We start from the raw sequence: 27,594 nt of genomic DNA, 5'->3' as shown, positions 1-27,594 counted from the left end.
TGGTTCGAATACACATGGTGAAAAATCTGTCGATGTGTGCACTTGAGCAAGGCACTTAACCCTAATTTGCTCCAGGGGCGCCGTATTATACTGACTGTAAGCATTTCACTGCATATATATAGTGTATGTGACAATAAAACATTTAATTTTAAATGAAAGTTGCATGTTCTATCGTATTTGCTACAAAAACTATTGAAAACCGAGTTGATAAACAGAACAACAACAATTGAAGTGCTCTGTTTGGGACTTTAGACAGCCATCATGTTGCACCAAAGTCATACGCTAAGTGCGCTCTTTTGTGTAGTGTAGCCGAATGCTATTGGTGTACGGCGTACGAGAGAGCAGACAGCCAATCCGCTCAAGCCTTGTTAACATGTTGGAACAATAACACAACTTGTTTCCTCAAGAGATAACGGCTTCAGTTTTCGGTGAGTTATTTTGTAATTATCTGACTTTGTTTTTTTATGGATGGAATGTGACTTCAGCCAGGACAACATTTCAGGGACTGATTTATGTTTTCACGGAGTCTCAACGGGGGGAGACATCCAACGTATACATCGAATCGGCAGCCGCCATTACACCACCGAAGAAGTGAATGCCACCCTTCTTCGTCGTTTTTACAAAGCACATAAAATATCTTTAGAGCGACTGCTGGCATATAGTGGTGAATTAGTTTAACTAACCTGACAACTGACTTGTATTGATAAAGCTCAAACAGTTTTAAGGTGATATTAATCGTGGTAATATAGCATAACGTTGCTTGCATTGTTTGTTCGCGGAAATGCTAGCTAGCAGCTAACGTTAGCTGGCTGTCAGTCAATACATAATAGGCTAATGTTATTTATCTTCCTACAAACATGCAGCTAACCAGTAACGTTAGTTGGTTAAGCTAGTTAAACCCAATCTAAACTCCCCAGTGCCACCAGCGAGTCAGCCGCCCTATAACAAGATAGCAAACAGCTAAATTGCTGACCTCCGGGATTTGTCTGGATCACCTTTGGCATTAATTTGGCGCCATTCACTAACTTGTACTGTAATGGCACAAGTTAGTGTGAACGTATTGCAATGTGCAGTACTTTAATGTCAGTACACAATTCCACTAAATGGTATTAGCTGTTTGTCGTATTGTGTTGCATGTTATTCTCTAGTTCTGTTGGGGAAATTATAAGGCTGTATAGTAGCCTACAATCATGACCTAATCACGTACCATTGTGGAATATATTATTATTGCCAGAAGATACTCTACCATTACACTTGTTTACACAGCTGCACTGGGGTCAGAACGCAATCATGGTTACATTAAGACACTGTGGAGCCAGCACACGTTATGGGTCGGAAAACGTACCTCAATGCAGGGATTGGATATGCTACTTTACTCCAAATTTTACATTTATTCACACTGCTCCATCGAGAAGATAGGAATTATGTTAGTTTTCCAGGAAAACAGTCCCTTTCGTGCTCATGCTAGATAGCAGTAGTCACGGCAGCCATTATGGAATGGCATGTCCACTGAATGACACTGCCATTCCAAATTGGCTGCGGTGGCTACTGCTAGCTAGCATGAGGACGAAAAGGGCAGTAGTGTGGTCACGTAGTGTATTTTTTATTAACCCATCCACCCTCTTCGGGGGACAAAAATATAATTTTTTGTTTTTACTGCTTTTGTTACATATACACACATTCTCTACCTTTAGGAGCACCAAGCGTGAACAAAATAACAATTACCTACTGCCATTTTGTCTGAAAGTTCAACTCTCCTGTCTGACCAAAGCCCAGGCACACATGAAGATACTAATTTCCATCAGTAGAGGGCAATGTTTACAACATGACGTCAATCAAACCTTTTTACATCGTTCCCATTTTAAATGAGGACTTGCAAGCATTTATACATTGGGTAATGCAACACATTCTCAATCGGTCTACAATTAAATATTATGATATTTGGATGCATCAGCTCTGTATGGTGGGGGGATAGGCTACATTTAGGTTATGTTAATAACATATTAGTTAGGCTATATTGTAGGCTAATAATTGACTGCATGTGTTGCTTGCAGACATAAAACAGACCACCCAACCTGAATTGAATATAATCAGTAATGCACTGTTTTGGTCTAGATCTCCTCTCTCTCTCCCTGTGGCAGGTATGGCGATGGATAGTGCCGCTGTGTACATGTGCTTCCCCTGCTACCAAGAGTTTGACACCCTGGAGGAGGTGCTGGCCCACCAGCTGACCTGCACCACAGAGAATGTGGGGAGTGGGGCCCCCACCCCCGTCTCCATCCCCTTCCTACAGACTCAGGTAATAGTGGAAGCTTCAAACTCCATGGACATTTAAACTAAATAGGCTAGGTCTAGAACATTGATAAACAATAACTTTTTATTAAACGTCTCTCATCTTTTGCACATCTAGGCTAAATGGTTCTGGATAAAAGCGTCTGCTAAATGGCATATATTATTGTTATTGTTATATTACACTTTATTAATGCAGTAGTGTATACATTTCATAGTGTTGCCATTGTTGTGCTCAAGGCTTCCCATGTGAATTGGAGAGCCTTGTGAGGCTGAAGCGTAATTCAGAGTCCACACGCGCAGAGCCGTGATAGTCCAGCGGTCCGTCTGTGGGGGAGGCACAACCCGACCACGCTCCTTCAAAATTCCCAACCAATGCGGCTCCAGTTTGAATGTGGTGATGGTTGAAAAATAGCTTGAGCCGCGCTGAGAATTCAAAAATGAAAGCCAACGGTCCAATACTCTAGAACACTGCTGTGCAGACGCGTACATGTTTTGGACTCTGATAAGCACTGTAGCCTACAAAACTGCACTGCATTCTACCCAGTACAAAAGGAATTAGATCCTCCGTTAAGACATGCATAACTAGGAATTTTCAGTTCACTGAGACGTATTCCTTTGAGATACAGTTCATCCAAATGTTCTACTGCGTTAAGTGGCAGTTCTACAAAGAAGTCCTACAGAATATCTGCATGTTTGAAAGTTCATGAGAGTGAGAACATTCCATTCCATTTTCTTTGAGTCATAATAGGAAATTAGATGACCAGCACTGTCCTTGTTTTTTGTTTATTTTGGGGGGATAAAAATAGACAATACAATATTCAAGTTGGGCAAGAACACATATTTCAAAAACCACCGTACACAAACAAACAAATAATATACATAAAATAAAAATATGACAGATGACATTACTTTCTACATCAAATATTGAATTATAATATTCCAATGTACAGATACTTTTTCTGTTACTATGTAATTTGAGGGAGTGACACTGTCCTTGTTCTCACTGTATCGCTACCTCGTAATGACAGCTACAGTATGCTCGGAGGTTTAAAACGGTGAGCCGTCGACCGTGAGGGACGCTTACCAGCGTCACTCTCCGAAACGTGTCCCCAGCCTCCCATGGTGACGGTCTCCTCAAGCTCAGAACCATAAAGCGTGGTGTCATGAGTGACAGGTAGATTGCATCTTGAGTTGCCAGTGGGGAGAGAAAAGGAGCGTGAAAGATGAATCAGTCAGCTCCACCCCTCCTCCTGATGGATGGCTCATTGGCCTCCTCACAGATGAATCAGCTGTGGAAACACTATAAAAACCTAAGTGCCTTATGGCATTCTGGCCCCTGCTCTGCCGTCAGCTGCCTTATTACTACCATTCAGACTTCATTAGCTAGATTATCAGAATTTCTGTGTAACATTAAAGGCGACATTGCTATAAAACGGGGTGTTTACATTTCAAATGAATGTAGGCTGCTATTATACCAAACGTTTTTTAACTTGACTTGTTCAGATCCAGAGAACTGGAATGCCATGGAAGAGGCCTAGTAGGAAGTTAGAAGCTTTGCTTTTTAGCATTACAAAGGAAGATGGAAAATGAACACCCTGGTAGAACCACTTTGTAATATGTATTTAATGACATTCCTATTACCCATCGTGCTTACCAAGAGAGAAAAAATTAAGTGTTATTAAAAAGAAACTTCAGCAAAGGGGTGTGCTCCCTCAGTTACTTTAATTACATGTTGACCCATGTGTAATATTTTAGTGCACTTCCCGAGTTGAAGTCCAGTTCTGGAATCGGTAATTAAATCAATTCATTATATGGTATATACCTCTATACACACTAGCCAGGCTGACTGACCAAACAGGCCTATGGGCCCTGGTCAAAAGTAGAGCACTATAAGGAGTAGGATGCTGTTTGGGATGTAGACACAGTTTCCTGTCTCAAGTCCTTCTAGGAGACGGGATGTAGACACAGTTTCCTGTCTCAAGTCCTTCTAGGAGACGGGATGTAGACACAGTTTCCTGTCTCAAGTCCTTCTAGGAGACGGGATGTAGACACAGTTTCCTGTCTCAAGTCCTTCTAGGAGACGGGATGTAGACACAGTTTCCTGTCTCAAGTCCTTCTAGGAGACGGGATGTAGACACAGTTTCCTGTCTCAAGTCCTTCTAGGAGACAGTGACTCAACCACCAGCGTCACATTGAAAATGCTCTCTCATCAAGAACATATTAATACACACATACATGACACTATTTCAAGAGCTCCGGGCGGTCCGCCGTAATTGTTTTTGCCACGTTGGATAAGAACAGTGTCAGCGGCAGTTCAAGTTACATAGTCTGGTTTTATAACTCAGCTTCCTTACTGAGCTAAAACACTGAGTTGTGCGTACTTACTATGAAACTAAATAAATCAGACATGACTGAAATGTATTGTAATAGTGATTTAGTTTGTTTGCGGAATCAAAACAAGCAACCAAAAAATATTTACTAAGACTATGGAGATTTAAATATATCCATAATAGGAGTCTGTTTCTACATACGATACTAAATATGTTTCTGCATTTCTCAATTCTAACAATGACTCCAACAAATTGCCAAAAGCAGAAACAAACTGGTAGTACTCAGTCTAGGCTACTAATAACAGAATGAGCCACAGTAGTGCCTCTGCATGAATGAAGACACTCCTGAAGGAACACATCATTAACCTTGATGGTTCTTATCATCCTAATGGATCAACGAGCAGTTCTCAAACGCCACGGACTGACCCTCTGAACTCAACTGATAGGCCTGTGATATTTATCATCGCCCTGCCCCTCAGTCCTTCCCCTCCCCTCAGAGAAACCCTCCCTCCCCGGCTCTGTTGATCTAAAGACTGCTCTGTCTGCTCTCATTGACCCCTCTGTCCTCTGAATACTCTATTACTATATTCCTTTATTGTCATCCCTCATCTGCCTGACAAAAACACTGTTCCTGTTTCAATTGACTATGGAATTTTTTCAACAACAAAAATATTGTCACACACCACGTAGGTCCAGAGAAATGTGTTCTTTTACAGGGTCAGCCATAGTAGTATGGCACCCAAATTAGTCTTTTTACCTTGTCGGCTCAGGTATTCAAACCAGCGACATTTCTGTTATTGGCCCAACCCTATAACTGCTAAGATACCTGGTTGTCTGTGATGGTATTGCTATCCAGTACTGCCATGGAAACGAGTTCTTTCAATTTGACACCAAAACATATTGACGTTTTCGTTCACTCATTATTGTCCAGACTGGTCAGCTTCTGTTTTGTCTTCTTTTCTCACATTCTCTTTTTCTTTCTCTCTCTCCAGCAACAGGTGTATACCGAGCCCATTGCTCCATCGCCTGCCCCTCAGACCAAGGCCAGTTTCTCGTCTCTGCTGCTCAGCTCTGGTGCACCAGGTCTGGCCATGGCTAGCCCAAAGAAGCCCTCCTCAGGAGACACGCCTAAGATCCTGTACCAGTGTGGCGACTGTGACGCCCTGTTCCACTCTCTGATCCTTTGGCAGCAGCACCGCAAACATGGTCAGTGTCTGCAGACCAAGGCAGGACCCACCCAACCACAACCAGGACCAGAAGAGACCGGCTCTGGATCTGGATCAGAACTGGCCCCAGAGGGAGGGGGGAAGCAGGGTCAGGCTGAAGTGGAGGTGGACCTGGGTCCAGATGAACTGTATGAACCAAACTCACCGGATGACCAAGAAGGAGGAGGGGGCAGAGGAAGGGGTAGAGGGAGAGGAAGGGGTAGAGGGAGAGGAAGGGGTAGAGGGAGAGGAAGGGGTAGAGGGAGAGGAAGGACTCAGGAGAGGGCACAACAAACCCAGCAACAGCAGGATGTAGTGAAGTCTGAGCTGCCAGCAGAGAAAGAGGAGGATGGGATGAGTGCAGAGGACACATCAGCCAACCTGGATCACACGTATCTGCCAAACACCACCAACAGAGGGCAGGAAGGAGGAGAGGAAGAACCAGAAACAGAGAGCGTAGGGGAATCCAATGGATCTAAAGCCTCTGAGATCCAGGCTCAGGCAGCTCATTCATCTACAGAGGCCCAGTCTGCAGCAGACAGCCAGTCCATCCCCGACCCCGCTCCCTCCCAGGACCCCCCAGACCCCGCTCCCTCCCAGGACCCCCCAGACCGCGCTCCCTCCCAGGACCCCCCAGACCCCGCTCTCTCCCAGGACCCCCCAGACCCCGCTCTCTCCCAGGACCCCCCAGACCCCGTTCCCTCCCAGGACCCCCCAGCCGATAACCCTGGGGAGGAGCAGACGTCTTACTACTACAGGATGAAGGCAGCCAAGAAGCTCAAGCCCCCGTCCAGCCTGCTGTGTGTGGACTGTGGCTCCAGCTTTGGCATGGTGTCTGAGCTGGTGACCCACCGTAAGGCCCAGCATGGCCTCAAGGAAGCCCTGCACCACTGCACCGTGTGTGGGGAGAGCTTCCTCAACACCACTCTCTTCCTCTACCACCGCAAGCAGCACAAGGAGAAAGGCAAGGAGGGGGTCACACAAACCCAGGCCCAGGGAGGACAGATGCAGGATGCAGATTACCAGTATTACAAAATAGTAACACTGCAGCAAGAGGTGGTGGAAGAGATGGTGGAAGAGTCTAAAGAGGAGACTGTGGGGGTGGTTGATTCCCAGAACAATGGAACTGAGGAGCAGAACCAGGATGGAACCCCCTCTACTTCCACTGTCTCTACCTCTGCTCTGGTTCAGGTGCCCAAGGTGGTCCAGGGCCAGAGTTTCCTGTGTGCCCAGTGTGGAGCCAGCTTCAGTAAAGAGCCAGAGCTCAGTGCCCACCGTAGGGACAAGCACGGCCTGAACGAGCCCCTCCACCACTGTTCCCAGTGTAACCAGAGCTTCATGAACACCACCCAGTACCTTTACCACCGACGCCAGCACCGTGGGGAACCAGGGACTGGGGCAGGAGCAGCCGCGGCCCCCCAGGGAAGCCCCCGCGCCCCCAAGAGGATGCTGTCCCCCCCTGCCGCCTCGTCCAGTGCTGCGTCAGGCTCACCGGCAAAAATACCTGCTATCAGGATACGCAGCATCAACGATCTCAAAGGTAGGTTCAACCCAATGGCAGCTGGGTTCAACCCAATGGCAGCTGGGTTCAACCCAATGGCAGCTGGGTTCAACTCAATGGGAAGACTTAACTCTGCTGTAAGGGTGCCTGGAATCATAACTGATTCCAATCCATACTGAATATTGCTAAGTTTCACTATTGTTTAAGGTTATTTTGACAGAACGTCGCTAGTTTCTGACCATGCTCTCTCCTCATTGGGCAGAGAACAAAGACCAAGGTAAAGAGGTGAATCCAGTCATCCTTAAGGAAGAGCAGGATGAGAAGACTGTAGTGGGGGAACAACCAGACACCAACCTCCCTCCTCCAGCCAAGCTGATGCAGGACTGGTCACGCACCCCTCTCCCCCACGTCTGCCCCCACTGTGGCCAGACCTTCACACGCAGGGGGTTCCTCCGCGCTCACGTCTTCAGCCACACCGGAGAGAAGCTCTTCACCTGCAAGGTACTGCTAGACTGGACATGTGTTCTATTGAAAATGCTGTGAAATATTGATGTTAATGGCTGAAACTAGTTGTGTATCAACAAGTAGCAGGAGTTAGTTAGGAGTAGCTTCCTATTATATACTTAATGTTTATTTTTCTGTTTAATCTATGTGACAATCTTAGTGCTCTTGTGCTATGTGAAATACTTATGTTGTACTGGGCTTCCGTCAATCAAATTCATCCTCGTTCTTCTTCTTGGTTAATTCAGGTGTGTCAGAAGTCGTTTGCGTCCTCTCCCAACCTGCTGCGCCACAGCCTGACCCACATGGGCACCAAACCTTTCCCCTGCTCCGTGTGTGGCAAGCGCTTCTCCCAGCCGGGCGTCTTGAAGAGGCACGGCCTCACCCACAGCCAGCCCAAATCCCGCCGCCGCAGGTCCCGATGGAAGGTCAGGCACGGGGGGAGTCACTGCACCCTATAGTACACTATTCCCTATGTGGCGCACTACTTTTGACCAGGGCCCATCGGGTCCCCATCGGGCTCTGGTCCCCATCGAGCTCTGGTCAAAAGTAGTTCAATATGTAGGGAATGCGGAGCCATTTGGGACACAGCCCTGGATTACCTGATTGTTTTTAGAATGTCTTACAATCCCCTGAGAACATCTCTGAACACACCACAGACAGTCCTGGAGAGCCACCGCGTGAACAGGGTTTTGCTCCAGCCCAATCGGGTGTGTTGATGCTGGGCTGGAACAAATATCTTTACACACTGAGGCTCTCTAGGATCGGAGAAATTCAGGAATGCTATTTGTCTCTACGTTAACATTGAGACAGGCTGTTAGTTGTCTCCCCTGATGTTGTGCTGTGTCAATGACATCCCTGCAGAAGAGGACACCAGAGGGGGAGGATGGAGAAAGCCAGCTGTTCGCCTGTCCCAACTGCACTGCTCGCTTCCAGACTGACCAACAGCTGCAGGAGCACAGGTACGGGTGTGACTGGGCTGTGACTCAATTAAATGTACAGATTGAAATCAACCCCAAAGGCCTGTTTCACAGAACTAGATTAGACAAGGAACACAGGGGACGCATTTCAATGTGTAAGTTACCTTGATTGGACCCTGCTTGTTTTACAGGGAGAAACAAACACACGACGGTACTGTATTTACAGTGACAGTAGAGCATAAGACTGGACTGAGAACAGGAGATGTGCTACACATAACCCAAACACAGGCCAGACCCTGTTCCTACACAGGCTGGACCCAGTTCCTACACAGGCTGAACCCAGTTCCTACACAGGCCGGACCCAGTTCCTACACAGGCCGGACCCAGTTCCTACACAGGCCGGACCCAGTTCCTACACAGGCCGGACCCAGTTCCTACACAGGCCGGACCCAGTTCCTACACAGGCCGGACCCTGTTCCTACACACCGGACCCTGTTCCTACACAGGCCGGACCCTGTTCCTACACAGGCCGGACCCTGTTCCTACACAGTGAGGGGATTTAGACAGAGTTGTTAACATAGAGACAGAGATGCCTCAGTGCCCTTGAGCCCTCGCCAGCGATGATTGACAGGCGGGCGGCGGTAAATTAAGATAACAATAAAGGGTAGGACGAGAAAGCGATGGAGACAGACAGGCTGAGGAACTAGAGGTGGGGGATGGGAGGAGGTGAGGCAGGAGAAATGATCCGGGGATCAATAGGAGGGCGTGATCATGGAGTGAATGGAACGTTACCCTTGAACTGCATGTCAATGTGTAGTTGGGGCGAAGCAGGAAGTCCCAGCGTCTCTGCCGGGTACAGTCCGTATCTCTACACCCCCTCTCATTAGCGAACACTGGGGGGGTGAAGAGACAACCTGGACTGAAGCTTTAATTCTCAGGGTCATCTTGGCCTAAAATATTGATTCCTATTGTCAGCCCTGTGCAGAGGGATGATCGACCAGACAGTTTATATAGGGCTGTAAGTGGTCCACAGCACCCACTATGTTTACCATCTAATATTAAACGATGGGGTTAAGTACTTTACAAATCCACTATCATCAGTCATCAATTATACGTAGAACACAATGCATTTTTCAGCAGTTCATAATCATTATTTCTTTATCTGGCCTGATGCCCACACAGACCATCTAGAACAGTGTGACGAACATTATCGTTGCCAAGGCCATTGACTCAGCTGCTTGTAATGCATTGGCTAGTGGCGAGCACTAAAACACCTGCTAGCCAGGGATGAATAGTGGAATCTGAGGGTTTTAATGCTGGGCTAGAATAAAACCTTGACACTGCAGGACTGTAGTTAAGAGTTGAATACCTCCACTGCTGAAGCAATGTGTTTAGGTGAACTCTTCCACCACCCTGATATCCACTACTGCAGTTTCCCAACCCTGGTCCTCCAGTACCCCCAACATTTTTATTTGTTTATTTTTATTGTAACCCTGGACAAACACACCTGATTCAACTTGTCAACTAATCATCAAGCCTTCAAAGAGTTGAATAAGGTGTGTTTGTCAAGGGCTACAACGAAGCTGTGTACTGTTGGGGGTACTGGAGGACCAGGGCTGGGAAACACTGCAGTAGTGATCAAACACAACACTGATCCAGCCAGTTAAATACATCCCAGGGGTTCTCCTTCCTCTCCTTCCCCCAGGCTATATCCTGCCATTATGGAACGGATAAACATAGGCTCTCATATCTCATCACACACTGAAACCACCCGTTTATCTGCAGCCATTGTATTATATGACACACCTAATGACTCCGTATTGAACCTTAAAAGGCTTAACAACACGGTTAAGCACTCAGGTCTGGAGGTAATCCTAATACTGTGACACTAAGGTGATAGCCAGCATGTGGTTGTGTGTGTTATTCCTCCTCTGTGTGGATGAGGATTACAGTGGGCCCTTGAAGCGTGGCTTACATGCATCTACAAATGACACACTACAGTGTTATTAGTACCAGTGAGCTGCTGCCCATAGTGTTGATGATGGTGCTCCTTTTGTCCCTTTTCCTCACAGCTTTATTTCTTTCTCAGCTTCCAAGAAAAACATATTGCTCATTGCAGTACTGTATTATAGCCCTCGTTTTTTATCGCTTTTTGTTTTTATCCCTCTCATTTCTGCTCTGAAAACCCCCCAAAACATTTAGTGTTATTTTTGTTGTTGTAATTTATTCAGTAGTGTATTATTAACATTAGTTGTTGTTTACACTTCTTTCCCTTTTCTCTTCCGTTCATTGTGTTCTGTCCATCAGACTGCTCCACACCAGTCACCCGTTCCCCTGCTCTGTCTGTGGAGAGGCCTTCAAACGCAGGAAGGAGCTGGACCTGCACTCCCTCATTCACCAAGGTAGGTCCTCCCCTCTCCTCTCAGCTGCCCTGTGTGTCTGATAAGCACTGGATGAGAAAGAGAGACCAGTGCCTGTATCCATAAAGCGTCCGAGTAGGAGTGCTGATCTAGGATCAGTTTTGCCTTTTAGATCATAATGAATTAGATTATAAGGACAGTAGTGATTGTTATACCGAGGCAGAGATTGTCGAGCGTAGGTCTTTCGGAGCATGCAGTTGCATGGTTTCCTAACTATCTGTCTGATAGAACTCAGTGCACTCAATTTGATGTGCTCATGTCTGTTAAATTGTCTGTCTGTAATGGTGTACCCCAGGGCTCTGTACTTGGTCCCCACGTATTCACTATTTTATATAAATAATTTAGACAGAAATGTGCAAAATGCACAACTTCACTTTTATGCTGATGATACTGTTATTTATTGTTGTCATCTCACACAAAAGCTTTCCAGAACTTGCAAACTGCTTTTTATACTGTTCAACATACCTTGTGTCAATTGAAGATTATCCTCAATACTGACATAACTAAACTAATGGTGTTTTCTAAAGCAAGAATTATTACTACCTATTACTACCTGTCAGGGCAATGAGATTAAGACTGTAACCTCATAAATATCTTGGAATTTTAATTGATAACGGCCTCTCTTTTAAATTGCATATTCAACAATTTACAAGAAAATGTAAGCTGAAGTTGGGATTTTATTTTAGGAATAAGGCCTGTTTTTCTTTTGAAGCCAGAAGGAGGCTACTATCAGCTACATTTATGCCTTTACTAGACTATGGGGATATTTTATATATGAATGCTTCCGCTCAGTGTTTGAGATCAATTGACACCCTTTACCATGGAGCATTGAGATTTATTTTAAACTGCAAAACCCTTTGTCACCACTGCACTTTATATACCAGGGTTGGATGGCCTTCTCTAGTCACTCGTAGGCTCAGGCACTGGTATACTTTTATTTACAAAGCCATTTTGGGTTTACTACCATTTTATTTGGCCATTTTTATTGTTCAGAAATGTGGTGAGTACTCTCCGTTCGCAGGACTTTATCCTGCTAACTGTTCCAAATGTCCAAACTGAATTTGGTAAAAGGGCTTTTATGTACTTTGCGCCATTGGGTTGGAACGCCTTACAAAATACTTTTAAACTGGAAGAACTTGTCCCGATTGGTGTTTTTAAATCATTGCTGAAGGATTTTGAGGCTGATTCCCTAACCTGTCAATGTTTTTATTTTGCTGTTTTATGATTTTTTTTACTAGATTATCTGTAGTCTTTCATGTTGTCTGTCTGTAATTGTGTAATGACTTGGTGCTGCCTATCTTGGCCAGGACGCTCTTGAAAAAGAGATTTATAATCTCAATGAGGCCTTCATGGTTAAATAAAGGTTAAATAAAATAAATCAAATATGTAGTGTGCACTAGTGTATGTGTGGGCCGTGAATTAGTGAAGCTGCTAATGATGGAGCTGATTTCCATGTTAAGTATGCAGAAGTAATCCCTGCGCCTTAGTAGTAATTAGGGGTTTAATGGTTCACCAAACCCATGCAGTTTTGGGGTCACCATTCGGAAGGAAAATGAGATGCCATTCACAATTCACAAGATGCCATTCACAATGTTCCTTGCATTGTCTATTGTGACCAGATTGTTATGTTGGGCCTCAAGTTTCCACTCAGATGCTGCGTTTGTAACCATGTAGGAGGTGGGACTTCGCCAGATGTGAAGTCGTAAATACCAGTTGGATGCGTTCATGTGAGTTGAACTCGTTGAGAAACGCGGATTGGCTAATGGCCAACAAGCTGTGTCAACCATAAACTAAAAGTAGAGCTATAAAGCTATAAAAAAAAACACACAATAGTTTGCTTTTTATAAATAATGTTTTGTTGTTGCATTTAACTGCCGAAAATGCTGTTATAGAGGTCATTTCCTATAGTAGGTGACGTCAGAGGTCACCATGGTGGGAGAAGTGGATGCTCAGGATAATAGACCAGTTTCCCACTAGTAATTACCTGTTTGAGTGCCGTTCAAGTGGATTATTCCCAGTTGTATGTCACTTCCCACTTGGTTATGAACACACCATGTCATTGCCTCCTTCAGTGCCAGATGTGGACTGTAATAAAGGGGTCGTGTCTGTAGCACCATACATCTCCCACTCCGGGGTAATGTGATGGGCTGTCACTATAAGCGCAACACGGTGCATTGGCCAATTCATTGAAATCTTCGACTTTGGTTTGCCCATGTAGAGCGGGTACTACCTGTTTGCTGAAATGGGTGCAACAGCGAAGTTCGTAACGTGACTTGAGCACTTTCACAAGGTGCTAAAAAGCCCTATTCTAAACCACCGGGAATGGGCACATACCCGCTGCTCTAAACCAGACTGTAAAAAGTATAAACATAGCCTACTTATCGCTCTTGTAATTTATTTGGCTTGTTCAGAATCAGCTGCCAAGGGCTACTTGAATGCAGAGGGAAGACGATGTTGTGTAGTTTCTTTGCGTTTCCATCTTACTCTGGTATACTGGGGCCCACTGGTGGTGTTGCTGTAAATGTGTCAACATATTTGAAGTGTTGTTAGCTACATAGGCTATTCTCGTTGAGCGTGGCGACTTAGTGTTACCGTTTTATCCACAACTCTATCCATCACCCCTGTAATCCACTGGGAAGCCTAAATGTTCCCAAACTGGGGATTTAAAAGATGATGGGGGATTCTCCAATTCTGGTCTATCGAATCGACGCCACCAATTAATGGGTCAAAATATCTGCTGATCTTAATCAGGTCTGGCGTCAAGTCAACATGGCTGCCGCTGACAGCATCGGTGCAGTGGGGTCAGAGATAAGTGCACCTCGGAGAGAGAGAGAGAGATGTGATTGGTTGGAATTGATCCATTGATTATTAGTTAATGCTCTATTGATGGAGAGGATCCTTATTAAATGTTTCAACGGAGGGCTCCTCAGGGGAGACTGATGAACGCTCCAGCCGAGAGGGAGGATTCCGCTGGGTTGGAGTTGCCGTGGTAACTGTAGATGCCGGCGGCTAAGATGGGGAAATATCAAAGCTCAGCATCTTCTCTCGTTTTCTCTCCTCTTCTTTTGCTCCTTTAGCTTCACAGAAGCAGACAGAGAGCCTGAGTGTGTTTACCAATATCCAGACTGTCAACAGTAGTGCATGTGTCTGTGTGTCTATAAATTACTTACCTTAAGCCACATACTGTAGCCTATACTGAGTGATGACAATACAGATAGAATACCCTGTAACCCAGTGTGAATCCAGTGTGTGTTTTGGTGGGTAGTGACAGGAGGGGCCTGTGACCAGGGCCTGTGACTGTCTAAATACCCACTCAATCCATACATCCCTGTCCTTTCCATGTTTAGTGTATTTCAATTGATTTCATGTACACTCTCGAAACACTGTTTGGAATGTGATAAACACTAATTTAGTAAGTAATTAACTCATTCTGCCCACCCCATCTCCCCAGATAAGGAGCCAGTGTTGTGCCCCCACTGTTCCTCCCAGTTCTTGAACCAGTCAGTGTTGGACATCCATCTGCAGCGCTGTACCAGCTCAGTGGAGGACAAGACTGTGGGCCGCGGCCGTGGACAGGGACGGGGACGCTCCATGGGACAGGTACACTGGCCGCCTACTCTATACTAGTTATTCCTTATATAAATGGCTACTGTAATAGTAGAATACCTTATAAACTCAGCAAAAAAAGAAACGTCCCTTTTTCAGGACCCTGTCTTTCAAAGATAATTCGTAAAAATCCAAATAACTTCACAGATCTTCATTGTAAAGGGTTTAAACACTGTTTCCCATGCTTGTTCAATGAACCATAAACAATTAATGAACATGCACCTGTGGAACGGTCATGAAGACACTAACAGTTTACAGACGGTAGGCAATTAAGGTCACAGTTATGAAAACTTAGGACACTAAAGAGGCCTTTCTACTGACTCTGAAAAACACCAAAAGAAAGATGCCCAGGGTCCCTGCTCATCTGTGTGAACGTGCCTTAGGCATGCTGCAAGGAGGCATGAGGACTACAGATGTGGCCAGGGCAATAAATTGCAATGTCTGTACTGTGAGACGCCTAAGACAGCGCTACAGGGAGACAGGACAGACAGCTGATCGTCCTCGCAGTGGCAGACCACGTGTAACAACACCTGCACAGGATCGGTACATCCGAACATCACACCTGCGGGACAGGTACAGGATGGCAACCACAACTGCTCGAGTTACACCAGGAACGCACAATCCCTCCATCAGTGCTCAGACTGTCCGCAATAGGCTGAGAGAGGCTGGACTGAGGGCTTGTAGGCAAATAGTGCTCTTTACTGACGAGTCGCGGTTTTGTCTCACCAGGGGTGATGGTCAGATTCGCGTTTATCGTCGAAGGAATGAGCGTTACACCGAGGCCTGTATTCTGGAGCGGGATCGATTTGGAGGTGGAGGGTCCGTCATGGTCTGGGGCGGTGTGTCACAGCATCATCGGACTGAGCTTGTTGTCATTGCAGGCAGTCTCAACGCTGTGCGTTACAGGGAAGACATCCTCCTCCCTCATGTGGTACCCTTCCTGCAGGCTCATCCTGACATGGCCCTCCAGCATGACAATGCCACCAGCCATACTGCTCATTCTGTGTGTGATTTCCTGCAAGACAGGAATGTCAGTGTTCTGCCATGACCAGCGAAGAGCCCAGATCTCAATACCATTGAGCACGTCTGGGACCTGTTGGATCGGAGGGTGAGGGCTAGGGCCATTCCCCCCAGAAATGTCCGGGAACGTGCAGGTGCCTTGGTGGAAGAGTGGGGTAACACTTCACAGCAAGAACTGGCAAATCTGGTGCAGTTCACGAAGAGGAGATGCAGTGCAGTACTTAATGCAGCTGGTGGCCACACCAGATACTGACTGATACTTTTGATTGAATCTGATGTTCATACAAATATTTACACATGTTAAATTTGCTGAAAATAAACGCTGTTGACAGTGAGAGGACGTTTATTTTTTTGCTGAGTTTATATATGGCTACTGTAATAGTATAATACCTTATATACAGTGAGGGGGAAAAGTATTTGATCCCCTGCTGATTTTGTACGTTTGCCCACTGACAAAGAAATGATCAGTCTATAATTTTAATGGTAGGTTTATTTGAACAGTGAGAGACAGAATAACAACAACAAAATCCAGGATGTCAAATTTTATAAATTGATTTGCATTTTAATGAGGGAAATATGTATTTGACCCCTCTGCAAAACATGACTTGGTACTTGGAACCAAGTAATATCATCAACTATGTGTAGTTAACTAGTGATTATGTGAAGATTGTTTTTTATAAGATAAGCTTAATGCTAGCTAGCAACTTACCTTGGCTCCTTGCTGCACTCGTGTAACAGGTGGTCAGCCTGCCACGCAGTTTCCTTGTGGAATGCAATGTAATCAGCCATAATCGGTGTCCAAAAATGCCGATTACCTATTGTTATGAAAACTTGAAATCGGCCCTAATTATTCGGCCATGCCGATTGTAATCGGTCGACCTCTAATATATATGTCTACTGTAATAGTAGGATCCTACTCTACTCTAGTTGTACCTTACATGGCTACTGGAATAGTATCATAGATTTAGCCGGTGGTAACTTGTAGAATAGACTCCGGCTGGAATGTGGTTTTAACCTGTCAGCATTCAGGATAAGACCCATCTGTTGTATAATTGAAGCAATAAGGCCCGGGGGGGGGTGTGGTATATGGCCATAATACCATTGCTAAGGGCTGTTAGGCACGACGGATTGCAATATATCACAAACCCCCGAGGTGCCTTATTGCTATTATAAACTGGTTACCAATGTAATTAGAGCAGTAAAAATACATGTTTATTAAATTAATTGGTGATCCTAACTGACCTTAGACAGGGAATTTTTAATACGATTAAATGTTAGGAATTGTGAAACTTATTTTAAATGTATTTGGCTAAGGTGTATGTAAACTTCCGACTTCAACTGTATGCATACTTCCGACTTCAACTGTGTATGTATGTATGCGTTTCTGTGTGTGTGTGTGTGTGTGTGTGTGTGTGTGTGTGTGTATTTATATATATATACAGTGGGGAGAACAAGTATTTGATGCACTGCCGATTTTGCAGGTTTTCCTACTTACAAAGCATGTAGAGGTCTGTCATTTTTATCATAGGTACACTTCAACTGTGAGAGACGGAATCTAAAACAAAAATCCAGAAAATCGCATTGTATGATTTTTAAGTAATTAATATGCATTTTATTGCATGACATAAGTATTTGATCGCCTACCAACCAGTAAGAATTCCGGCTCTCACAGACCTGTTAGTTTTTCTTTAAGAAGCCCTCCTGTTCTCCACTCATTACCTGTATTAACTGCACCTGTTTGAACTCGTTACCTGTATAAAAGACACCTGTCCACACACTCAATCAAACAGACTCCAACCTCTCCACAATGGCCAAGACCAGAGAGCTGTGTAAGGACATCAGGGATACAATTGTAGACCTGCACAAGGCTGGGATGGGCTACAGGACAATAGGCAAGCAGCTTGGTGAGAAGGCAACAACTGTTGGTGCAATTATTAGAAAATGGAAGAAGTTCAAGATGACGGTCAATCACCCTCGGTCTGGGGCTCCATGCAAGATCTCACCTCGTGGGGCATCAATGATCATGAGGAAGGTGAGGGATCAGCCCAGAACTACACGGCAGGACCTGGTCAATGACCTGAAGAGAGCCGGGACCACAGTCTCAAAGAAAACCATTAGTAACACACTACGCCGTCATGGATTAAAATCCTGCAGCGCATGCAAGGTCCCCCTGCTCAAGCCAGCGCATGTCCAGGCCCGTCTGAAGTTTGCCAATGACCATCTGGATGATCCAGAGGAGGAATGGGAGAAGGTCATGTGGTCTGATGAGACAAAAATAGAGCTTTTTGGTCTAAACTCCACTCACTGTGTTTGGAGGAAGAAGAAGGATGAGTACAACCCCAAGATCACCATCCCAACCGTGAAGCATGGAGGTGGAAACATCATTCTTTGGGGATGCTTTTCTGCAAAGGGGACAGGACGACTGCACCGTATTGAGGGGAGGATGGATGGGGTCATGTATCGCGAGATTTTGGCCAACAACCTCCTTCCCTCAGTAAGAGCATTGAAGATGGGTCGTGGATGGGTCTTCCAGCATGACAACGACCCGAAACACACAGCCAGGGCAACTAAGGAGTGGCTCCGTAAGAAGCATCTCAAGGTCCTAGAGTGGCCTAGCCAGTCTCCAGACCTGAACCCAATAGAAAATCTTTGGAGGAGGCTGAAAGTCCGTATTGCCCAGCGACAGCCCCGAAACCTGAAGGATCTGGAGAAGGTCTGTATGGAGGAGTGGGCCAAAATCCCTGCTGCAGTGTGTGCAAACCTGCTCAAGAACTACAGGAAACGTATGATCTCTGTAATTGACAACAAAGGTTTCTGTACCAAATATTAAGTTCTGCTTTTCTGATGTATCAAATACTTATGTCATGCAATAAAATGCAAATTAATTACTTAAAAATCATACAATGTGATTTTCTGGATTTTTAGATTCCGTCTCTCACAGTTGAAGTGTACCTATGATAACAATTACAGACCTCTACATGCTTTGTAAGTAGGAAAACCTGCAAAATCGACAGTGTGTCAAATAGTTGTTCTCCCCACTGTATATAAATATCCTGTAACGCTTGTCGTGGTTGGAAGAAGAGGAGGACCAATGCGCAGCGTGGTAAGTGTCCATATTGTTTTAATACGAATAATGAACACTGAACAAAAACAATAAAACAACAAACGAACACTCCTGTACGGTGAAACAAAACACAGAACAGAAAATAATCACCCACAAAACACAATGAAAAACAGGCTACCTAAATATGGCTCCCAATCAGCGACAATGACTGACACCTGCCTCTGATTGAGAACCATACTAGGCCCAACACATAGAAATCTACCAACAGAACAAAACATAGAAAAACAACATAGAATGCCCACCCCAACTCACGCCCTGACCAAACTAAAATAAAGACATAACAAAGGAACTAAGGTCAGAACGTGACATATCCAGTCAATAAAAAAACAAGTGCAATTTAAGATGAATTTATTGAAACTGTAATATCATCAGGTTATATTATATTGTGGAACACAATCTTCAAAAAGGTAGTAACCTCAGCAATGTGGTGCTTGCTTGAAGAAGCCTATGGCTGTGCAATGCATAGCCTAGTTTTGTTAATTTAGCAGACAAGACGCTCTTATCACAGTCAAGACACCTATTTTATAGAAAAAAAACATTATGTAATATAACAGAATAAAATTTAACAGAATAGTGAGCAGTTATTCTCAGTGATAATTTGAAACGGGTACATTTTGAAACGGGTACATTCAAGTTGAAACCAAAATCTGTCTTATTTTTGATATACAGACGTTGGATTTTGTGTATTATGCCTGTTCCTTTGAATTTTCTAAATTGATTAACAATACTACATTGAACACTGCATGGGGATGAGTTATGTCCAGGACATCTGTTTGGTGAGGAGGCCTATACTTAATGAGTTTGATGAAAATACGGTGCCCACACACAGTTAGGGCCTACATAAAGCTGTCCCAACAGCAGAGCTTTCTTTTCAACACCATGGAGTGACTCCTTACCAATCTTTATCAGATGAGCCTTGTCTGGCAGCGAAACAGTTCATTCAGCCTCATTTATCATTGACTGCCTTTTAAAAAAAAAACATAGCTGATATTGCTGACTTCTTAAACAAATGTGTTTTCTACTCTCAATTGAGATGTACAAACTATGGCATAAGGGAATGATGAGCGCATAAGAGGCAATCCATAATTTAGATTAAGACATTAAATGAGCGAGCTAAGACTGACGTAGTCAATATAACACCTATTTGTTCAGCACTTTTGAAATGTATAGTGACAGAATTAAGAACTTGGGCCGTTCTTACAGTATTCTAGCTGTACACCAAGTCAGAACCGTAGCATAAATAAAGGGGGCATATAAGCTGACGATCATATCAATTCAAACTTTTTTTTGTCACATGCGCCGAATAAAACGTGTAGACCTTACCGTAAAATGCTTACTTACAAGCCCTTAACCAACAGTGCAGTTCAAGAAAGAGTTAAGAAAATGTTTACCAAATAAACTAAAGTAAAAAAATAATAAAAAGTAACACAATAAAATAACAGTAACGAGGCTATATACAGGGGTTACCGTTACCGAGTCATTGTGCGGGGGTACAGGTTAGTCGAGGTAATTTGTACATGTAGGTAGGGGTGAAGTGACTATGCATAGATAATAAACAGGGAGTAGCAGCAGTGTAAAAAACAAATGGGGGGGTGTCAATGTAAATAATCCGGTGGCCATTTGATTAATTGTTCAGCACTCTTATGGCTTGGGGTTCAAAGCTGTTAAGGAGCCTGTTGGTCCTAGACTTGACGCTCCGGTACCGCTTGCCGTGCGGTTGCAGAGAAAACAGTCTATGACTTGGGTGAGTGGAGTCTTTGACAATTTATTTTAGCTTTCCTCTGACACTACCTAGTATATAGCTCCTGGATGGCAGGAAACTTGGTCCCAGTGATGTACTGGGCCGTATGCACTACCCTCTGTAGCGCCTTACGGTCAGATACCGAGCAGTTACCATACCAGGCGGTGATGCAACCGGTCAGGATGCTCTCGGTGGTGCAGCTGTATAACTTTTTGACCATCTGGGGACCCATGCCAAAGCTTTTCAGTCTCCTGAGAGGGGAAAGGTGATGTCGTGCCCTCTTCACGACTGTCTTGGTGCGTTTGGACCATGATAGTTCGTTGGTGATGTGGACAACAAGGAACTTGAAACTCTCGACTCGCTCCACTACAGCCCCGTCGATGTTAATGGGGTGCCTGTTCGGCCCGCCTTTCCTGTAGTCCACGATCAGCTCCTTTGTCTTGCTCACATTGAGGGAGAGGTTGTTCTTCTGGCACCACACTGCCAGGCCTCTGACCTCCTCCCTATAGGCTGTCTCATCGTTGTGTTTCGTCAGCAAACTTAATGATGGTGTTGGAGTCGTGTTTGGCCACACAGTAATGGGTGAACAGGGAGTACAGGAGGGGACTAAGCACACACCCCTGAAGGACCCCAGTGTTGAGGATCAGCGTAGAGAATGTGTTGTTGCCTACCCTTACCACCTGGTGGCGACCCGTCAGGAAGTCCAGGATCCAGTTGTATAGGGAGGTGTTTAGTCCCAGGGTCCTTAGCTTAGTGATGAGCTTTGTGGGCACTATGGTGTTGAACGCTGAGCTGTAGTCAATGAACAGCATTCTCACATAGGTGTTCCTTTTGTCCAGGTGGGAAAGGGCAGTGTGGAGTGTGATTGAGATTGTGTCATCTGTGGATCTGTTGGGGTGGTATGTGAATTGGAGTGGGTCTAGGGTATCCGGGAGGATGCTGTTGATGTGAGCCATGACCAGCCTATTTAAAGCACTTTATGGCTACCGACGTGAGTGCTATGGGGCGGTAATCATTTAGGCAGGTTACTTTCGCTTTCTTGGGCACAGGGACTATGGTGGTCTGCTTGAAACATGTAGGTATTACAGACTCAGTCAGGGAGTGGTTGAAAATGTCAGTGAAGACACTTGCCAGTTGGTACGCGCATGCTTTGAGTACACGCCCTGGTAATCCGTCTGGCCCTGTTTAAAGGTCTTGCACACATCTGCTACCAAGAGCATTATCACACAGTCGTCCAGAACAGCTGGTGCTCTCATGCATGCTTCAGTGTTGCTTGCCTCGAAGCAAGCATAAAAGGCATTTAGCTTGTCTTGTAGGCTCGCGTCACTGGGCAGCTCGCGGCTGGGTTTCCCTTTGTAGTCCGTAATAGTTTTCAAGCCCTGCCGATGAAAGCTCTTACAATATTCGATGATGACATTTCAACACCAAGTCAGAACATTAGGCAACGTTATGAGGGCGAAAGGGACTAAATTATTAGGGTGAGGCATATGGGATACCAACAGCTTACTACACAGCATACACTTAGTATTACTTTCTTAGCTACAGTATACATATCTCCCAGGCATATTACATCATATATGCAGCAGCATGCAAGAGATTTTTGGACTCCGTTGTGCTGTGCTCACTTGAATAGGAAGGTGGCATGGCGATCCTTCTTGTGGGCAAGTTTTGTCATGAAACTTTGTCATCAAAGTCTGGCATTCTCTGGATTAATGGTGCTTTCAAGACAACTGGGAACAAGGTTGAATCATGACGTCAGTGATCTTCAGGTCGGAGCTCTAGAAGGAAGAAGCCCAAGTTCCCGACTTGGAATTCCGATTTGGTTGACCGTTCAAAACGTATTTTCCCAGTCGGAGCACATTTTTTTCAGAGTTCCCAATTGTCTTGAACTCATGAAGTCTGAGATTTCCCAGTTCCGTTCAAAGCGGCAGAAGTCATGCTGGCTTAACAGCATGGCCAATTTTTCCAACCTTTTCTGGCTTATAGTGTTGCGTGTGAATGTTTATCCTTTTAAGCTTGGGAAAGAGACCCTTAAACTCAGACTTGGACCACACACTCTCTCCACGGAATAGCCTGCAGGGGAAGCAAAATAGGGATTGCTTTGCAACGCTTGCAGTTAGCCACTGATTCCGTCCAAACCACTCATTGTTGAATTTGTGATTTCCAACTTGTTGTGTAATGTTTATGGCCGATGACACCGATACGTTTTATCTATAATTTCTCTTCATATGACAATGATTGAATTAGATTTGCCATTAAATGGTTGACGTGATTGATGACGATAACTGCTTGTCTAGCTTGCTAGCTAAGATTTTGAAAGTATGATGTTGACATGATCAGTCATATAACGTGATTTGACGTAATTTTATCTGTGGCCAATGACTTTGAGCCTTGGATGGGTATTTTTTAATGTAAATCTAAGGCAGCACCCAAGGGGGCTTGATCTTTCAAGCCCTCCCTGTAGATTTTGCCTTGACGTGGTGTCCCCATGAGTGACAGAACACTGAGCCAATCACGGTGCAACTGGAGAAGAGTACCGACCCCTAGGCTCTGTATTTTCCGCCAGCTGCCCCTCCAACACATAAAGCACTGTGTTAGGCTGAAACACCTGCATTTTGGAGCTGCATTACTCAAGAAAGTAAATAAGAGACCATGTTTGTATGTGGCTTTATTAACTCATTTTTTAAAATGTAATTTAAAAGTGATTTTACTTTGTTTTGCAAACTGATATGTGACACGTGTTAATGCAAACATAACATGCAAAACAGGCAACAAAAAACAAACCAATTTATTTTTATAGCTCAACGGGCTCTGCCCCACCTGCCCTGAATGACTGGTCGCCACTGTGCAAATGCACATGTACACATAGAACAGTCAAAGCAAATTGACGTTGTTTCAAGACAAAAGTTTGACCATATAGTTTTACAGTATTTGAAAAAATATTGATCTTTGGTTAAAGATGGCGTTTTGACATCAATTATTCATGCCCAGCCCTAGTTCAGTCTGCTTTCCACCAGACACTGAGAGATTCATTCATCTTTCAGCAAGACAGTAACCTTAAAACACAAGGCCAAATCTACACTGGAGTTGCTTACCAAGAAGTGAATATTCCTGAGTGGCTGAGTTAGTTTTGACTTAAATCTGCTTGAAGATCTATGGCAAAACCTGAAAATGGTTGTCTAGCAATGATCAACAACCAAGTTGACAGAGCTTGAATAATTTTTGAAAAGAATAATGGGCAAATGCTGCACAATCCAAGTGTGGAAAGGTCTTCGAGACTTACCCAGAAAGACTCAAAGCTGTAATCGCTGCCAAAGGTGATTCTAACATGTATTGACTCAGGGGGTTGAATACTTATCTAATCAAGATATATTCGTTTTTCATATTTTTTAATTTTTTTAATTTTTTTCAAATGTTTCTTCCACTTTGACAGAGTATTTAGTGTAGATCGTTGACAAAAAAATTCAATTATATCCATTTTAATTCCACTTTGTAACACAGCAAAATGTGGAAAAAGTCAAGGGGTGTGAATATGTGAAGGCACTGTATAGACATAGATACTGTAATAGTAGGATCTTACTCTACAGATACTGTACCTTATAGACATAGATACTGTAATAGTAGAATCTTACTCTACAGATACTGTACCTTATAGACATGGATACTGTAATAGTAGAATCTTACTCTACAGATACTGTACCTTATAGACATGGATACTGTAATAGTAGGATCCTTTCATCTATGCTTCACTAGTTATTCCCAATACATGTGTCCCTCCCTCTCTCCGGCCATCCAGGTGGAGTGTGATATGTGTGGTCATTGCTGTATGACCCAGGAGGGTCTGGACCTCCATCGGCTGTCCCATACGGGTCAGACCCCCCTGCGCTGCCCTCTGTCCCCCTGCAGACGGCGCTTCGCCTCCAGCTCTGCCCTGGGGGAACACATTGTGGCCCACTGCCAGGGGACTCTGGGGAAGGGCCGCGGCTCCAAGAGGTTCCACTGCCAGATCTGTGGGAAGGACTTTGCCTACACCTCCACCTTCAACGTCCACATGAGGATCCACACCGATGAGAGGCCCTTCGAGGTAAGGGGGTGGGGAGGTGGAGATGATTGATTGTTTGTGTGCGTGGTGGGTTATCTACTGGTTATCTACAGTCTACACGACTGACGTTCGTTATGGTGTGTCTTGTTCTGAAGTGATTTAAAACACAGTCTACTACAAGGGATCAATTAGATTGTCACATTTTTTAGCAGAAGCAGAAAAGGCCGTCTGGACAAGACTTTGGTCGTGGTTCTGCCTGTGGTTACTTTTATTATTGTTTCATTCACTTCTCACTTCCCCCCTGCTGCTCCCCCAATGGACATTCACCCTGCCCCACCCCCAAATGGAAATGTATCATTGTTCCAGTTGTAAATATGTATACTAATACTAATAAACTCATCTAATCATCTCATCTAAAAAATACAAGCTGTGGTTGTGGTCACCCCAGTGTATTATGCCCGCTGGTGTCCTCCCTCCCTCTACACTTCCTATGATTAATGAGTGGGGCTGAGTTAGAACCTGCCATCTCCCCTCTGTGTTACTATTCTGGGACCCAGCACCACTGGACACTGCCCGGAAAGGCAGGAAGGCCCTAAACACAGGAGCAACCGGCCTCTCTGCTCACTGTGGCACAATTTGTGTCAGAACAGCCCCAGGCTTCTATAGTTCAATAACAATGTAATCAAAGCTGTAAAGGTATTGGTGAGAATGTCCCTGCCGATTCCCTCTGGTTCTACTAATGGTAGGCGTTGTCTCTGTGGTCATTCAGTATGGCAGACAGGCAGGTAACACTGCTGTGTGGAAAAGATGAATGTCCTTCAGTAGTAGTGCAGCTCTGTTCTGTCAGCTTCTTTTTTTCTGTTCTGTCCCCTGTGTCCCTCTCTGTTCTTTATCTCTACCTACCATTGTCCTCTGCCCTCCCTAGATCTCTCTCGCTCTCTCTTTCTTCTCACACAATGTTTTTCTACCCCTCCTATTCTCCTGCCTCTTCAGCCAGAAGTGCTGTGTCTACAAATTTGGAGAAGTGTTTCAGAAAATATTTTTTCATAAGTTTTCAAGATATGAATTTTAATATCCGCTCTTCTCCTCTTGTCCTTGTTCTCTCGTTATGTTTTCCGATCCTACCCATCCTTCTCCCCTCCACTCTTCTTCCTCCTCTTCAACTTCTCCTCCCTCTTTCTTTCCGTTCACTCTCTGCCTCTCTTCACTCTCTCCTCTTCCCCTTTCTGCACTCTTTCCCCTCCTCCCACTCTCTGCCCTGTCTCTCCCCCACATGTCTCTCTCCTCCTCCCCTCCCCCACTCTCTGCCCTGTCTCTCCCCCACATGTCTCTCTCCTCCTCCCCTCCCCCACTCTCTGCCCTGTCTCTCCCCCACATGTCCCCTCCTCCTCCTCTCTCAGTGTTCTACGTGTGGGAAGCGTTTCCGCCAGCTGCCCCACCTCAAGGACCATGAGCGTATCCACAGCGGCCTGCGGCCCTTCTGCTGCTGGGTGTGTGGTAAAGCCTTCAGTGTGGCCGGCCGTCTTACTGAGCACGCCCGCATCCACAGCGGAGAGACGCCCTACACCTGCCACCACTGCCCCTCAGCCTTCCGCTCACGCTCCAACCTCGACAAACACATCCGTCTCCACGACGACGGAACGGGTGGAACCACGGCCAACGACGCAGAGGCGGAAGGGGCGAGGGTGCTCTTGTCTACAGGGACGGGGTCAGGTGGCGAGGGGGAGTCGGCGGTGCAGACCATTCTGCTGGTCCAGGCGGATGGAACCACAGAGGGGGTGATGGTGCCGGCTGTGCCCGTCTCAGAGCACTCCTCTGGGGCTATGTTCTCTGGGCAGGCTGGGTCCTCCCAGGTGGTGTTCTTGGGTGGTCAGGCCATCTCTGTCCCCTCCCTGTCAGCCATCATGGAGGGACATGAGATCCCCTCAGTCACTGTGGTAGAGGGACAGGATGTACCACACACCATAGAGTTCATCCTAGAGGAGACCATCTCATAGAGGAGACTGTAGAGGAGGAAGAGGGTAGAAAGGAGAGGGTTTGTGATAGAATGTATTAGAGACTGAGACAGAGTTAGACTGAAAGATGGTAGGATTTTCAGTTAGTAAAGGTGAAATAAAAAATAAATAAATAGTGTTGAGTTAAATCAAGATGTATAGTTTTTGCTGTTTCTTCAGTGCCGGGGCTATTCTTGTTAAATGGTCCGAAATATTGTTTCATTTACTTGAATGATCTACATATATGAATTGATTTTGACAGAGTTTAGTGAAGGACCGGATGTGTGGCCCTTAAGCTTTGAGAGGTGCTTCTTAGTTTGGAAGAGCAGAATTGATTTTAAATGTTGAAATCGTACAGCGAAGCCAGTGAAGCAGTTGTATGGTAAAGCATTTATCCTGTTTACAATGAGAAGTTGAATGAAAAGCTGATTGTAAAAGTGTTCCCAGAGTGTGTACCGTCAATATTATTTAGAGTGAGTTTTAGCAGGGTTGGACTTGAGTCGCACATAAAATGTCCTCTGTTTTCTTTTTAATAAAAGGCTTCAGCTTTCACCATTTCTCCAACGCTTCTATCATTTTATACGGAGGATGACACGTGGTCCTCGCCCTGAAATATCTCACACATCAGATAGGATGGCCTTTATGGGCCCCACTGTAAATCCACAACGCTCTCGCTTGACATCATCAATATGGACTTTCTGACACAGGTACCTACCGAGTCACAGAAGCAGAGCTCAGGAGAGCAGCAATATGAGATATCTCTATACAATTCATGTAATTACCCAGGATATTTGTTTCAATGTTTGTCACTGTGTGTTGACGTATATAGATTTAACAGTAATGTTAATATAATGTCTATGACATAAATATGAATAGATTACATTAATATTGTAATTCG

The 27,594-nt window shown here is 44.9% G+C and overlaps 2 protein-coding genes across 3 annotated transcripts in view; one reads left to right on the top strand and one right to left on the bottom strand.

Annotated features, from left to right (window-relative positions):
- Positions 1–27,594, bottom strand: part of LOC120048605 (cell adhesion molecule 4-like) — a 752,359-nt gene that overhangs the window by 641,892 nt on the left and 82,873 nt on the right. The gene's annotated exons all lie outside the window — the stretch shown is intronic.
- On the top strand, positions 315–27,253 carry LOC120048589 (zinc finger protein 62-like). 2 transcript variants are annotated; one of them, XM_038994681.1, is made up of 10 exons: positions 315–428; positions 2,142–2,299; positions 5,615–7,367; positions 7,591–7,829; positions 8,078–8,257; positions 8,694–8,791; positions 11,057–11,151; positions 14,621–14,769; positions 24,457–24,744; positions 26,103–27,253. In XM_038994681.1, exons 2-10 carry the CDS (start codon positions 2,144–2,146, stop codon positions 26,697–26,699), a joined length of 3,555 nt encoding a protein of 1,184 aa, XP_038850609.1. In that variant the 5' UTR covers positions 315–428; positions 2,142–2,143; the 3' UTR covers positions 26,700–27,253. The 2 variants fall into 2 exon arrangements, with proteins under 2 accessions (XP_038850609.1, XP_038850610.1); XM_038994682.1 differs by having other exon boundaries at positions 332–428; positions 2,116–2,299.

Source organism: Salvelinus namaycush, chromosome 5, assembly GCF_016432855.1.
Source record: "Salvelinus namaycush isolate Seneca chromosome 5, SaNama_1.0, whole genome shotgun sequence".
In the NCBI taxonomy this organism is placed as follows: domain Eukaryota; kingdom Metazoa; phylum Chordata; class Actinopteri; order Salmoniformes; family Salmonidae; genus Salvelinus; species Salvelinus namaycush.
This window is presented reverse-complemented; position numbering and strand designations above follow the sequence as displayed.

Excerpts from the sequence above, each read along its gene's own strand:
- LOC120048589 (XM_038994681.1), top strand. The coding sequence starts at position 2,144 with ATGGCGATGGATAGTGCCGCTGTGTACATGTGCTTCCCCTGCTACCAA. Across the intron at positions 7,368-7,590 it reads CAGCATCAACGATCTCAAAG|AGAACAAAGACCAAGGTAAA; the intron begins GTAGGTTCAACC and ends CTCATTGGGCAG. Across the intron at positions 8,792-11,056 it reads CAACAGCTGCAGGAGCACAG|ACTGCTCCACACCAGTCACC; the intron begins GTACGGGTGTGA and ends TCTGTCCATCAG.